The sequence below is a fragment of the Oncorhynchus masou genome, chromosome 21 (genome assembly GCF_036934945.1).
Source record: "Oncorhynchus masou masou isolate Uvic2021 chromosome 21, UVic_Omas_1.1, whole genome shotgun sequence".
Classification (NCBI taxonomy): domain Eukaryota; kingdom Metazoa; phylum Chordata; class Actinopteri; order Salmoniformes; family Salmonidae; genus Oncorhynchus; species Oncorhynchus masou.
The window spans coordinates 50,457,645-50,474,437 of NC_088232.1; the positions used below are offsets into that span (position 1 = coordinate 50,457,645).

Genomic DNA, 16,793 nt, shown 5'->3' on the forward strand with positions numbered 1-16,793 from the left:
TCCTCTCCATTTCAGCCTGTCTGTACCCTCTCTGCCTCCTCACTCCTCTCCCATTCAGCCTGTCTGTACCCTCTCTGCCTCCTCACTCCTCTCCCATTCAGTCCCTGTCTGTACCCTCCCTGCCTCCTCACTCCTCTCCCATTCAGTCCCTGTCTGTACCCTCCCTGCCTCCTCACTCCTCTCCCATTCAGTCCCTGTCTGTACCCTCTCTGCCTCCTCACTCCTCTCCCATTCAGTCCCTGTCTGTACCCTCTCTGCCTCCTCACTCCTCTCCCATTCAGCCTGTCTGTACCCTCTCTGCCTCCTCACTCCTCTCCCATTCAGTCCCTGTCTGTACCCTCTCTGCCTCCTCACTCCTCTCCCATTCAGTCCCTGTCTGTACCCTCTCTGCCTCCTCACTCCTCTCCCATTCAGTCCCTGTCTGTACCCTCTCTGCCTCCTCACTCCTCTCCCATTCAGTCCCTGTCTGTACCCTCTCTGCCTCCTCACTCCTCTCCCATTCAGTCCCTGTCTGTACCCTCTCTGCCTCCTCACTCCTCTCCCATTCAGTCCCTGTCTGTACCCTCTCTGCCTCCTCACTCCCATTCAGTGCCTCTCTGTACCCTCCCTCCCTGCCTCCTCACTCCTCTCCAATTCAGTCCCTGTCTGTACCCTCCCTCCCTGACTCCTCACTCCTCTCCCATTCAGTCCCTGTCTGTACCCTCTCTGCCTCCTCACTCCTCTCAAATTCAGTCCCTGTCTGTACCCTCTCTGCCTCCTCACTCCTCTCCCATTCAGCCTGTCTGTACCCTCTCTGCCTCCTCACTCCTCTCCCATTCAGTCCCTGTCTGTACCCTCCCTGCCTCCTCACTCCTCTCCCATTCAGCCTGTCTGTACCCTCCCTCCCTGCCTCCTCACTCCTCTCCCATTCAGTCCCTGTCTGTACCCTCTCTGCCTCCTCACTCCTCTCCCATTCAGCCTGTCTGTACCCTCCCTGCCTCCTCACTCCTCTCCCATTCAGTCCCTGTCTGTACCCTCTCTGCCTCCTCACTCCTCTCCCATTCAGTCCCTGTCTGTACCCTCTCTGCCTCCTCACTCCTCTCCCATTCAGTCCCTGTCTGTACCCTCTCTGCCTCCTCACTCCTCTCCCATTCAGTCCCTGTCTGTACCCTCTCTGCCTCCTCACTCCTCTCCCATTCAGTCCCTGTCTGTACCCTCTCTGCCTCCTCACTCCTCTCCCATTCAGTCCCTGTCTGTACCCTCTCTGCCTCCTCACTCCCATTCAGTGCCTCTCTGTACCCTCCCTCCCTGCCTCCTCACTCCTCTCCCATTCAGTCCCTGTCTGTACCCTGCCTCCTCACTCCTCTCCCATTCAGTCCCTGTCTGTACCCTCCCTCCCTGCCTCCTCACTCCTCTCCAATTCAGTCCCTGTCTGTACCCTCCCTCCCTGCCTCCTCACTCCTCTCAAATTCAGTCCCTGTCTGTACCATCCCTGCCTCCTCACTCCTCTCTCCGTGCACCAACAATCACAAAGACAAGTCTGTAACCCAATCCCAGGGTTCTATGGTGGATAAGAGATGTCTCTACAGAGCTCTATGGTGGATAAGCGATGGCCACTACAGGGCTCTATGGTGGATAAGAGATGGCCACTACAGGGCTCTATGGTGGATAAGAGATGGCCACTACAGGGCTCTATGGTGGATAAGAGATGGCCACTACAGGACTATATGGTGGATAAGAGATGGCCACTACAGGGCTCTATGGTAGATAAGAAATGGCCACTACAGAGCTCTATGGTAGATAAGAGATGGCCACTACAGAGCTCTATGGTAGATAAGAGATGGCCACTACAGAGCTCTATTGTGGATAAGAGATGGCCACTATAGAGCTCTATGGTAGATAAGAGATGGCCACTACAGGGCTCTATGGTGGATAAGAGATGGCCACTACAGGACTCTATAGTGGATAAGAGATGGCCACTACAGAGCTCTATGGTAGATAAGAGATGGCCACTACAGGGCTCTATGGTGGATAAGAGATGGCCACTACAGGACTCTATGGTGGATAAGAGATGGCCACTACAGGGCTCTATGGTGGATAAGAGATGGCCACTACAGGACTCTATGGTGGATAAGAGATGGCCACTACAGAGCTCTATGGTAGATAAGAGATGGCCACTACAGGGCTCTATGGCTTGATGCCTTGATAAGCTCCTTTCCTGAGGACGGCTCACCTCTCACAGTCCTGGGCGACTTTAACCTCCCCACGTCTACCTTTGACTCATTCCTCTCTGCCTCCTTCTTTCCACTCCTCTCCTCTTTTGACCTCACCCTCTCACCTTCCCCCCCTACTCACAAGGCAGGCAATACGCTCGACCTCATCTTTACTAGATGCTGTTCTTCCACTAACCTCATTGCAACTCCCCTCCAAGTCTCCGACCACTACCTTGTATCCTTTTCCCTCTCGCTCTCATCCAACACTTCCCACACTGCCCCTACTCGGATGGTATCGCGCCGTCCCAACCTTCGCTCTCTCTCCCCCGCTACTCTCTCCTCTTCCATCCTATCATCTCTTCCCTCTGCTCATACCTTCTCCAACCTATCTCCTGATTCTGCCTCCTCAACCCTCCTCTCTTCCCTTTCTGCATCCTTTGACTCTCTATGTCCCCTATCCTCCAGGCCGGCTCGGTCCTCCCCTCCCGCTCCGTGGCTCGATGACTCATTGCGAGCTCACAGAACAGAGCTCCGGGCAGCCGAGCGGAAATGGAGGAAAACTCGCCTCCCTGCGGACCTGGCATCCTTTCACTCCCTCCTCTCTACATTTTCGTCCTCTGTCTCTGCTGCTAAAGCCACTTTCTACCACTCTAAATTCCAAGCATCTGCCTCTAACCCTAGGAAGCTCTTTGCCACCTTCTCCTCCCTCCTGAATCCTCCTCCCCCTCCCCCCCCTCCTCCCTCTCTGCAGATGACTTCGTCAACCATTTTGAAAAGAAGGTCCGACATCCGATCCTCGTTTGCTAAGTCAAACGACACCGCTGGTTCTGCTCACACTGCCCTACCCTGTGCTCTGACCTCTTTCTCCCCTCTCTCTCCAGATGAAATCTCGCTTCTTGTGACGGCCGGCCGCCCAACAACCTGCCCGCTTGACCCTATCCCCTCCTCTCTTCTCCAGACCATTTCCGGAGACCTTCTCCCTTACCTCACCTCGCTCATCAACTCATCCCTGACCGCTGGCTACGTCCCTTCCGTCTTCAAGAGAGCGAGAGTCGCACCCCTTCTGAAAAAACCTACACTCGATCCCTCCGATGTCAACAACTACAGACCAGTATCCCTTCTTTCTTTTCTCTCCAAAACTCTTGAACGTGCCGTCCTTGGCCAGCTCTCCCACTATCTCTCTCAGAATGACCTTCTTGATCCAAATCAGTCAGGTTTCAAGACTAGTCATTCAACTGAGACTGCTCTTCTCTGTATCACGGAGGCGCTCCGCACTGCTAAAGCTAACTCTCTCTCCTCTGCTCTCATCCTTCTAGACCTATCGGCTGCCTTCGATACTGTGAACCATCAGATCCTCCTCTCCACCCTCTCCGAGTTGGGCATCTCCGGCGCGGCCCACGCTTGGATTGCGTCCTACCTGACAGGTCGCTCCTACCAGGTGGCGTGGCGAGAATCTGTCTCCCGCCACGCGCTCTCACCACTGGTGTCCCCCAGGGCTCTGTTCTAGGCCCTCTCCTATTCTCGCTATACACCAAGTCACTTGGCTCTGTCATAACCTCACATGGTCTCTCCTATCATTGCTATGCAGACGACACAGAATTAATCTTCTCCTTTCCCCCTTCTGATGACCAGGTGGCGAATCGCATCTCTGCATGTCTGGCAGACATTTCAGTGTGGATGACGGATCACCACCTCAAGCTGAACCTCGGCAAGACGGAGCTGCTCTTCCTCCCGGGGAAGGACTGCCCGTTCCATGATCTCGCCATCACGGTTGACAACTCCATTGTGTCCTCCTCCCAGAGCGCTAAGAACCTTGGCGTGATCCTGGACAACACCCTGTCGTTCTCAACCAACATCATGGCGGTGGCCCGTTCCTGTAGGTTCATGCTCTACAACATCCGCAGAGTACGACCCTGCCTCACACAGGAAGCGGCGCAGGTCCTAATCCAGGCACTTGTCATCTCCCGTCTGGATTACTGCAACTCGCTGTTGGCTGGGCTCCCTGCCTGTGCCATTAAACCCCTACAACTCATCCAGAACGCCGCAGCCCGTCTGGTGTTCAACCTTCCCAAGTTCTCTCACGTCACCCCGCTCCTCCGCTCTCTCCACTGGCTTCCAGTTGAAGCTCGCATCCGCTACAAGACCATGGTGCTTGCCTACGGAGCTGTGAGGGGAACGGCACCGCAGTACCTCCAGGCTCTGATCAGGCCCTACACCCAAGCAAGGGCACTGCGTTCATCCACCTCTGGCCTGCTCGCCTCCCTACCACTGAGGAAGTACAGTTCCCGCTCAGCCCAGTCAAAACTGTTCGCTGCTCTGGCCCCCCAATGGTGGAACAAACTCCCTCACGACGCCAGGACAGCGGAGTCAATCACCACCTTCCGGAGACACCTGAAACCCCACCTCTTCAAGGAATACCTAGGATAGGTTAAGTAATCCTTCTCACCCCCCCCCTTAATGATTTAGATGCACTATTGTAAAGTGGCTGTTCCACTGGATGTCAGAAGGTGAATTCACCAATTTGTAAGTCGCTCTGGATAAGAGCGTCTGCTAAATGACTTAAATGTAATGTATGTAATGTATGGTGGATAAGAGATGGCCACTACAGGACTATATGGTGGATAAGAGATGGCCACTACAGGGCTCTATGGTAGATAAGAAATGGCCACTACAGAGCTCTATGGTAGATAAGAGATGGCCACTACAGAGCTCTATGGTAGATAAGAGATGGCCAATACAGAGCTCTATTGTGGATAAGAGATGGCCACTATAGAGCTCTATGGTAGATAAGAGATGGCCACTACAGGGCTCTATGGTGGATAAGAGATGGCCACTACAGGACTCTATGGTGGATAAGAGATGGCCACTACAGAGCTCTATGGTAGATAAGAGATGGCCACTACAGGGCTCTATGGTGGATAAGAGATGGCCACTACAGGACTCTATGGTGGATAAGAGATGGCCACTACAGGACTCTATGGTGGATAAGAGATGGCCACTACAGAGCTCTATGGTGGATAAGAGATGGCCACTACAGGGCTCTATGGTGGATAAGAGATGGCCACTACAGGACTCTATGGTGGATAAGAGATGGCCACTACAGAGCTCTATGGTAGATAAGAGATGGCCACTACAGAGCTCTATGGTGGATAAGAGATGGCCACTACAGAGCTCTATGGTAGATACGAGATGGCCACTACAGAGCTCTATGGTGGATAAGAGATGGCCACTATAGAGCTCTATGGTAGATAAGAGATGGCCACTACAGAGCTCTATGGTAGATAAGAGATGGCCACTACAGAGCTCTATGGTGGATAAGAGATGGCCACTACAGAGCTCTATGGTGGATAAGAGATGGCCACTACAGAGCTCTATGGTAGATAAGATATGGCCACTACAGAGCTCTATGGTAGATAAGAGATGGCCACTACAGGGCTCTATGGTGGATAAGAGATGGCCACTACAGGGCTCTATGGTGGATAAGAGATGGCCACTACAGGGCTATATGGTGGATAAGAGATGGCCACTATAGAGCTCTATGGTAGATAAGAGATGGCCACTACAGGACTCTATGGTGGATAAGAGATGGCCACTACAGAGCTCTATGGTGGATAAGAGATGGCCACTACAGAGCTCTATGGTGGATAAGAGATGGCCACGACAGAGCTCTATGGTGGATAAGAGATGGCCACTACAGAGCTCTATGGTGGATAAGAGATGGCCACTACAGAGCTCTATGGTAGATTCGAGATGGCCACTACAGAGCTCTATGGTGGATAAGAGATGGCCACTACAGAGCTCTATGGTGGATAAGAGATGGCCACTACAGAGCTCTATGGTAGATAAGAGATGGCCACTACAGGGCTCTATGGTGGATAAGAGATGGCCACTACAGGGCTCTATGGTGGATAAGAGATGGCCACTACAGGGCTCTATGGTGGATAAGAGATGGCCACTATAGAGCTCTATGGTAGATAAGAGATGGCCACTACAGGACTCTATGGTGGATAAGAGATGGCCACTACAGGGCTCTATGGTGGATAAGAGATGGCCACTACAGGGCTCTATGGTGGATAAGAGATGGCCACTATAGAGCTCTATGGTAGATAAGAGATGGCCACTACAGAGCTCTATGGTAGATAAGACATGGCCACTACAGAGCTCTATGGTGGATAAGAGATGGCCCCTACAGGACTCTATGGTGGATAAGAGATGGCCACTACAGGGTTCTATGGTGGATAAGAGATGGCCACTACAGGGCTATATGGTGGATAAGAGATGGCCACTACAGGACTCTATGGTGGATAAGAGATGGCCACTACAGGGCTCTATGGTGGATAAGAGATGGCCACTACAGGACTCTATGGTGGATAAGAGATGGCCACTACAGGGCAGACTCCTCTCATTCTTGTCTCAAGTGACTTGCTCGGACATACATCTGTTACATAGGTCAAGGCGAACGATTGCATCCAACTAGTTTCTCCATTTCCATTTATAATACAAGTTTCCTTCTGCCCAGCACCCCTTAACATGTGACGTGCTTTTGACTATACAGACTACGTTCCTTTCTTTGGTCGTTTTGTTTTGTTAATGAATGGACAAGGACATTTGTGTTGAATTGTGAGTTGGTTTCAAGAGATGTTGGTATAGTCAGATGTGTTATGATGCATTCTGCCATAAAGCTCCCTACAAAATTGCAATAAAACATAAGCTTCCAACTGAACCTCCACGTGTTGCATTGGTGTAGAACACTAAGCTCCTGAACATACAGCTGGTGTATGGCATGAACTCAAAATAACGACGAGGATATTTATGGCTGTGAGAGGCACCCTGCACATTTTGGTGAATGAGTTGAACAATTTGAAGTTTAGTTCCTCCCCTGTTATTAGAGAGAGGGCAACAGGGAGGGGATAGAGTGGGTGATGCACTCTAGTGTTTTTTTCCCCAGAGTGCAGTGCAGTATAATCCTTTTGGGGCGGCTCCACCACACACGCACGCGCACGCTCACACACACCAGCTGTGAGAGAACGTCTCAGTGGTGGGATTACAGGCGACTTCCGAGGAGATCATTACCTCACTCCCGTCTTAAAGCTAAATTATCTAGGCTTTAACTCTCACACAAGCACAATGCTGTAATCTCAGCACAGAGACATTCCGGCTGGAAGGGAGTCCTGTAAGGACAGAGGACTACAGTATTTTTATTTATTTTTTTACTTCAGTTAATTTTAGTAAATGCTTGAGCACTTATTTTTCTTAACGGCATTGTTTGTTAAAGGCTTGTAAGTAAGCATATCGCTGTATGGTCTACACCTGTTGTATTCGGCACCTGACAAATAACATTTTATTTGGTGGAAGACCGAGTGGCCAGTGTGGTTATATAAAACAAATGGACAGACACACTGTCAAGACCATTTTTTTGTCTATTTCCAATATGGCCGTAAAGCATGAGGATTTACACAACTATAAACTGTGCATTATAAACAAATGTAGTGTGTGCTCACTAATGCAATGCATATTCAGCCAACAAGACGTAGAAACTCTAATCTACGTCACAACAAGACGTAGAGACTCGAATCTATGTCACAACAAGACGTAGAAACTCTAATCTATGTCACAACAAGACGTAGAAACTCTAATTAACGTCACAACAAGACGTAGAAACTCTAATCAACGTCACAACAAGACGTAGAAACTCTAATCTATGTCACAACAAGACGTAGAAACTCTAATCTATGTCACAACAAGACGTAGAGACTCGAATCTATGTCACAACAAGACGTAGAAACTCTAATCTATGTCACAACAAGACGTAGAAACTCTAATCTATGTCACAACAAGACGTAGAAACTCTAATCTACGTCACAACAAGACGTAGAAACTCTAATCTACGTCACAACAAGACGTAGAAACTCTAATCTATGTCACAACAAGACGAAGAAACTCTAATCGATGTCAGCAAACTCCAACTTCAATCCCTAGGAATCACTTGAATGAGAATTAAGCCACAAACAGGAGAGAGGGATGTGGCCCTTAATGGTATTTTCCTGCTTCTCCATTAATGATCACATGTTGTTAGCTAAATGTCCCCGCAAAAAGGGCTCATGCATTAAAACCATTAGGGATTCTAAACAACCACGTGCATGTGTACTTGTCCACGTGCACACACACACACACACACACACACACACACACACACACACACACACACACACACACACACACACACACACACACACACACACACACACACACACACACACACACACACACACACACACACACACACACACACACCTTTTAACCATTTGTGATGCTGCATTTAATACAAACACGTGCACATGTACCTGTTCACTCACTCACCCGCCACCTTTACCTAATTTCTTCCAGCATGTCACCAGTGCAACTAGAGGCGAAAAAACTCTAGACCAACTTTACTGCACACACAGAGACACATACAAACTCTAGATCACCTTTACTCCACACACAGATACACATACAAAACTCTCCCTCACCCTCTATTTGGCTAATCCGACCATAACTCTATCCTCCTGATTCCTACTCCTAAAAACAAACTCAAACAGGAAGTACTAGTGGCACGCTGAATTCTGAAGTGGTCCGATGAAGCGGTTGCTAAGCTACAGGACTGTTTCACTGGCACAGACTGGAATATGTTCCAGGATTCATCCGATGGCATTGAGGAGTTTACCACATCAGTCACCGGCTTCATTAATAAGTGCATCGACAATGTCATCCTCACAGTGACCGTACGTACTTATCCCAACCAGAAGCCATGGATTACAGGCAACGTCGGCACTGAGCTAAAGGCTAGAGCGTAGTCCCCTGTCTGAATAGAACCCACAACCCTGGCATTGCAAACACCATGCTCTACCAACAGAGCCACACGGGACACTGTTTTGAATGACTTCATCATCTCTGTACCCCACACATACAATTATCTGTAAGGTCCTTCAGTCGAGAAGTGAATTTCAAACGCATATTCAACCCCAAAGACCAGGAAGGTTTTTCAATGCCTCGCAAAGAAGGGCACCTATTTTTTTTAATGACATTGAATATCCCTTTGAGCATGGTGAAGTGATTAATTACACTTTGGATGATATTAAATCACACCCAGTCACTACAAAGATACAGGTGTCCATTCTAACTCAGTTGCCAGAGTGGAAGGAAACCGCTCAGGGATTTCACCATAAGGCCAATGGTGACTTTAAAACAGTTACAGAGGTTAATGGCTGTGATAGAGGAGAAAACTGAGGATGGATCAACAACATTGTAGTTACACCACAATACCGACGTAAATGACAGAGTGAAAAGAAAGAAGCCTGTACAGAATAAAAATATTCAAAAGAACATCCTGTTTGCAATACAGCACTAATGTAAAACTGAAGAAAAAAATGTGGTAAAGAAAGTGATCTTTATGTCCTGAATACAAAGCGTTATGTTTGGGGCAAATCCAACACATCACTAAGTAACACTCTTCATATTTTCAAGCATGGTGGTGGCTGCATCATGTTACCGGTATGCTTGTCATTACATTTAAAAATATATATTTTGTTATTTAACCTTTATTTAACTAGGCAAGTCAGTTAAGAACAAATTCTTATTTAGAATGTCGGCCTACACTGGCCAAACCCGGACAACCTGGGCCAATTGTGAGCTGCCTGATACAGCCTGGATTTAAACCAGGGTGTCTGTAGTGATGCCTCTAGCACTGAGATACAGTGCCTTTAGACCGCTGCTCCACCCGGGGGCCCATCGGCAAGGACTTGAACGTTTCTTGATGATAAAAATAAATGGAATAGAGGTAACCACAGGCAAAATCCTGGAGGAAAACATGGTTCAGTCTGCTATCCAACACACACTGGGACACAAACTCACCTTTCAGCAAGACAGTAACCTAAAACACAAGGGCAAATCTACACTGGAGTTGCTTATCAAGAAGATATTGATATTTGAGACTAAATTGATTTTATTAATGTATTATATTAAGTTAAAATAAAAGTGTTTTATTGTTCATTCAGTATTGTTGTAATTGTCATTATTACAAATATATTTATAAAAATCGTCCGATTAATTGGTATCGGCTTTTTTTGGTCCTCCAATAATCAGTATCAGTATCGGCTTTGTAAAATCATAATCGGTCGACCTCTAATCTGTAAATATTAAGACAATTTAAATAACGGGCCTAGTTGGTTTATCCACGGAAAAAGACAGGAACCTTCCCGCTAGCCATGATTGGCTGAAATAATGGATGGACTGGTCATGCCGAGAAACGAGTTCGGATTGGTCTGCCATGTAGTGCGCTTCTGTCTATAACATGAGCTGCTCAGTATGTGTAGACAATCCTTGCTACCACAGCTTTTTTTTTAAAGATATAACATTAGCCATGGAGAACTGCAAAAGTTTTGCTACTGCTCTCAACAACATCAGAATTACAGAGAGGAGAGTTACTGTGCCAACAACTTAATTCCACAGAAGGCTTTCTCAACCAATGGCCTGATAATCGTTTTTGCATGTAGAATGTTCATTCCATTTCTATTCATGTTCATTCTATTTTCATGCATCTGTGTGTACTGAAAACAACTCCTTATTGTAGGCAACTACTTAAACCACTTTTGGTCTTGAAATCTTTGGTTGTTTACCACACTACTATACTCACTCTGTTTAGCACATGGCCTCACATGTGAATCCTTAAAAGAGATGGGGTGGGGCTAAGGCTTAAGAGGGTGTGAACGGGTGTAGAACAAAGAAGAGCTCTGCAGTAGGTGTACCAAAAATATCCAAGGGCATTTTCTCAAGTTTACAAGTTTATCAAAATTTCTAAGCAGAATTACTTTCCCATTGTTCCTCAACTGTAGTGTATGATATACAATGTAGCTCTACTTTTATCCAATGTAAAAAATAAAAAAAATCACATTTTGCAACATAAAACTGAATTGAGGCGGCCGGTCACAAATGTGGAATAACTCAAGGGGTATGAATACTTTCTGAAGGCACTGGGAGGACTCAGTAGGACAACATAGAAAGGTTCTATATTTCTGAAAAACCACTCATATGCAGACTGTCAGCACTCCAACTACTAGGGTAGCCTAGTGGTTAGAGCGTTGGACTAGTAACCGCAAGGTTGTAAGTTCAAACCCCCGAGCTGACAAGGTACAAATCTGTCGTTTTGCCACTGAACAGGCAGTTAACCCACTGTTCCCAGGCCGTCATTGAAAATAAGAATTTGTTCTTAACTGACTTGCCTGGTTAAATAAAGGTAAAAAAAATAAAATAAAATAAAATGACAGTGCAAATATGCCTTTCACTAAATAACAAGAATATTCTAAATGAATTCAGATTATTTAGGCTTAATTTACTAGGGGATTTCCTGCTGTATGCATTAGAACAGTGTTTCCCAACCCTGGTCCAACCCTGGTCCAACCCTGGTCCAACCCTGGTCCAACCCTGTCCAACCCTGGTCCAACCCTGGTCCATCCAATGTGTACACCTTTTTAATAATGAGGAGTTTTTGTCCAGGGCAACAACGAAAATGTTTACTGTTGTAGGTACTCAAGGACTGGAGTTGGAACACACCGCAATAGAAGCTACTGTGCAAATTAACATTAAAGGTTTATACAGTTCATTCTTTTTGCATTGAATAACTAACTCACTCTCATTAACCTCCCTAACAGTTGCCAATTGGCCACAGTAAACTAAATGGGTTACACTTCATTATGCATTTAATGAATAAGCCATTATAATTGCTCATTTGATTTGATTTATACATGTGTTTAAATTCATATTAATTCTTATGAAATGGCATTGTGAACTGTTTAGAAAACATTAATTTATGCGTATTCATTAAAGTTTTATTATGAAGTGTTAACAAATGAATGTACAACCAACCTGGCTGAGTAGTTGTTGTAGAAGTATCCAGGATCGCTGACACTCTGAGGCCTGTTGAAGCATTGTGCATAGAGGTGGTGGATATCCATATTGATGGAGAAAAAAAAACACTTCTATTTACAAAATGGTCTCAGTCTCACACTACTGGGTGTGTTTCATTCCAGTACGACATACGGAGCTCTGAAATGGAAGTCTACAGCTCAGATCTTTTATCATCCTCTTACTATGACCTCAAAAGATTATACAAACCCACCACACCAGGCTACAATTTGACAGTAGATTATACAAACCCACCAGGCTACAACTTGACAGTTGATTATAAAATCCCACTAGTCTGAGTGCAGAGTAGACACAGATCCAGAAACAAAGAGATGAGTGATACTGAAAGGCCTGTTGTAGAACACTGTTGTTCTGTTGTTGTCCTGCTGTTGTTCTGTTGTTGTCCTGCTGTTGTTCTGCTGTTGTTCTGCATTTGTCCTGTTATGGTTCTGCTGTTGTTGTTCTGCTGTTGTCTTGCTGTTGTTCTGCTATTGTTCTGCTGTTGTCTTGCTGTTTGACCCTGGGAGATTAGCCCATATCCCACCCCAAGCTCCAGCTGTGACAGGGTGGAGACCTAACACACACGCGCGCGCGCGCGCGCACGCACGCACGCACGCACGCACGCACGCACGCACGCACGCACGCACACACACACACACACACACACACACACACACACACACACACACACACACACACACACACACACACACACACACACACACACACACAGGGTCCTAGCTGATTCCATAATTCCTGCTGATTATGGCAGGGGGTGGGTGCACGCCCCTCTCTCCCTCAATCCCCACCCTTTCCCCACCTTACTGTCTACTACAGCCCCTACCTTAAACCAGCCAGCAGCCAGCTGCTGCCATGACCGCACATGTGGGGCCTGTCCTTATAGAGCGTATTGATTGGGATGCCCTGTGCTGTGTCCTCCAGCAGTGGCTCTGGATGGTCATGAGTGTTTGCTCTTGTCAACTTGTGGAAGGGATCCGTCTGAATAAGGTCAAAAACATATAGTTGATCTGTCTCTGGCACTCAAGTCAGTCATGAGGCTACGTACACACACACACACACACACACACACACACACACACACACACACACACACACACACACACACACACACACACACACACACACACACACACACACACACACACACACACACACACACACACACACACACACACACACACACACGCTATACTCATTATGATAGTTACAGTATGATATACTCATTATGATAGTTATAGTACACTACATTCTGATTGGTTGACACGGAATCACTGAGGCAAGAGCACCACTATGGGTTTATTCGCTGTTTTCAATTGGTTAAACAAGTCCTCCTCAGTTAGGAGTGGTTAAACAAGTCCTCCTCTGTTAGGATTGGTTAAACAAGTCCTCCTCTGTTAGGATTGGTTAAACAAGTCCTCCTCTGTTAGGATTGGTTAAACAAGTCCTCCTCAGTTAGGAGTGGTTAAACAAGTCCTCCTCAGTTAGGATTGGTTAAACAAGTCCTCCTCAGTTAGGATTGGTTAAACAAGTCCTCCTCAGTTAGGATTGGTTAAACAAGTCCTCCTCTGTTAGGATTGGTTAAACAAGTCCTCCTCAGTTAGGATTGGTTAAACAAGTCCTCCTCAGTTAGGATTGGTTAAACAAGTCCTCCTCTGTTAGGATTGGTTAAACAAATCCTCCTCAGTTAGGATTGGTTAAACAAGTCCTCCTCTGTTAGGATTGGTTAAACAAGTCCTCCTCAGTTAGGATTGGTGGACAGAGCTTTGGGACACACAAGGCTGCATTATGCCGTTGTCAAGCTGAATTACTGTCATTGTCTGTCACTCCAGGAATCCAAAAACCCAGCTGGACTTCAACACAGATCCACGGTGCTCACTAACTAACATGGAGCCTCTGTGGAAAAGATGCTGTTGGTATCAAACATCGGAGCAAGACACATCAAAGATGGATGAATGATCTCAGTAGACTACAAGTCTTCCAAGACAAAAGGAATTGCAGTAATGACGTGGTCTGTGGTCGCCAAGGCGACGAAAGGGGTAAGTAAGTAGTAGACACATGGCTACAGCCCCTCCCCCCACCTACAGCCCAAGCCCTCTGTACAGGCAGGTCCCTATCTGTCACTAATCCTTATTCTTAAAGGGAAATGCAGTAATTTTGGTACTGTAGCAACTGGCTAGTTATGGGTCTGAGGAAGCACTCTCACCGGGGAGTTACGGTAGCTAGCACAATTTCTGTTTGATGTTAATGGTCAGTCATTAACTGAAAGGTAAGGAGGATAGCAGATGTAGAGAGAGAGAGTTAGAGAGGGAGCTAGAGAGGGTTAGAGAGAGGAAGAGAGAGGGGGGGTTTGAGAGAGGGCAGGTGGAGTGAGGGTTAGAGGGAGACAGAGAGGGGGGGGGTTAGAGAGAGGGAGAGGGTTAGACAGAGGGAGAGGGTTAGAGAGAGGGCAGGTTGAGTGAGGGTTTGAAAGAGAAATGGAAGAGAGAGGCTGAGGTAGTTTTAAAGCCAATAAATGCAGGTTCAGCAACAGCAAAGCTCCCCAAGGACGCCAGGCGCTGTTGTGCCTCCAGAATGCAGACAGGAAAATGGCTGTCAAGATAAACAGAATCCTGAGCTGAGTAGAAACCATATGCTTTGTCATTCTATAAGGACTTTTATTAAATTATATTTTCACAAGCTCATAAGTATATTATAAGCTTGTTATTACAAAATTAAATGGTTGAGTGGTCTCCAACTGTTTTCAGTTTGGGGGTAAATGCATTTTGTTTGTCAAGTGACAATGTTCCTAAAGCTCTCACTCCCTCCAAAGATGAGTTATGTCATCATTGCGCATACAGTCAGTTGTATGCCCTACACACTAACAGAAAGCATTTGTCCACAGTCCTGTGAGTGAATTCTGGTATTGGCCCTAAGCTAGAGAGTCATTAAACAGCTAAATTCCCCATTCCAGCAATGTCACAGAGCTTCCTCAGGTGATTCTTCCTTCATACTGACTACATCTGTCACGGTCGTGATTAAAGACGGACCAAGGCGCAGTGTGCGTTGAGTTCCACATCTTTATTAACCTGGAAACTTCAACAAAACAAGAAACAAGAACGAACAGTCAAAGCCGTGGTGCACAATAACACAAACAATATCCCACAACCCAGGTGGGAACAATGGAGAACTTAAGTATGATCCCCAAATTAGAGACAACGATAATCAGCTGCCTCTAATTGGGAACCATACCAAGAACACCAACATAGAAATAGAAAAACAAGAACACTCCCCTAGTCACGCCCTGACCTACAACACCATAGAGAACCAAGGGCTCTCTACGGTCAGGGCGTGACAACATCACCTGGGTTGTGTTCATTAGGACACACCGTAGCATAAAACATAAAAAGAAAAGTCCAGGTTTTCACTCCCTGTTTATTAACTCAGTTTTCTTCCATTTGGCACTTAATGAACACAACCCTAAAAATCCAGTCCTCACAAACTACTACTATTCCTTGATTAGAACATTTTGGAAAGTGGAATTTCAGTTTAGTTCCTGAATTTACAGAATTGAAATGGAATTGACCCCAACCCTGGTCCCAGTCTCTGTAATCTCCTCAGTCCATGTAGCTAGAGATCCACCCAGCCTGCTGGTAGTAGGAGTCCTAATCCTGACTATATTATTGTCTTATCATCATTGTCCAATCACATCTCTGATTTATACACTTCACACCTGAATAGTCAAATTCCCAACAACGGCAACATCTGTTGTATCAAAGAACTATCTACCAATACCATTTCTCAACTATCCTGAACATACAGTATACTACTGTATCAACAGAACATTCTGAGGCAAATGGACAAGACAAAAGCAACACAGTGAGAAAGGCATTATCCTTACCCGAAATCGTCAAAGGAATACATGGTTGGCAGATGGTTTCAATGGAAGAGGTAGAAGTAGATAGTCTTGCACAAGACGAAAGGCGGGGAAGGTTACACGGAACGGCAAGCATCAGTCAGAGAGGAGAGATCTGCGGAACTTCACACCTCATCTTCTATCTTCCTCAGAGGAGGCTCAAATAAACCCTCATTCTAGAAGCACAATAATCCACATTCACCAGAACTGATGTGAAGGAAGAAGAGCACAGACAGCTTAGAGAGTGAGTGAAAGAGAGATGGAAGGAGTGATCACACCAGCAGTCACCTTGCCCCATACTCACATCCACTCGGAGGATTGGAGGGCTGTATAGCCTATCTGCCTCCGAGTAGTCTCGCCCATTGGATTTACTGAAAGAGCCACATGATCCCTGTAATCAGTGAATAACCACAGCATGATAGCCTGATCACAGATCTGTTTGTGCTGTATAACCAACTCCTAAAGTCATTGTCAAGAGAGAGAGAGAGAGAGAGAGAGATGGCGCCAGAGAAGATGGCAAACATGCTACGTGCCTCCAGCCGATTGTGTTTTTTTGTTCATTTTTTGCATTGTTTGTAACTTATTTTTTTAAAACTTATTCTGTACATAATGTTGCCGCTACCGTCTCTCATGACCGAAAATAACTTCTAGACATCAGGACTGAGAATACTCACCACGGACTGGCAAAATCCTTTTTTTCCTTTCATGACTCTGACGAGTCCGATGTGAAGGACATAGTGCTTCCT

General features: G+C 46.4%; 1 protein-coding gene across 2 annotated transcripts in view; it reads right to left on the minus strand.

The window, feature by feature from the left end:
- LOC135508475 (ena/VASP-like protein) overlaps window positions 1-16,793 on the minus strand; it is a 62,182-nt gene that overhangs the window by 37,397 nt on the left and 7,992 nt on the right. The window contains exon 1 of one of the 2 annotated variants that reach the window (XM_064928691.1): window positions 16,033-16,565. The exons of the other annotated variant lie outside the window; for it this stretch is intronic. Within the exon in view, the coding sequence (XP_064784763.1) occupies window positions 16,033-16,055 (23 nt within the window). The 5' untranslated portion in view covers window positions 16,056-16,565. Of the gene's footprint in view, window positions 1-16,032; window positions 16,566-16,793 lie in introns of those variants that run through there. 2 annotated transcript variants of the gene reach the window in all.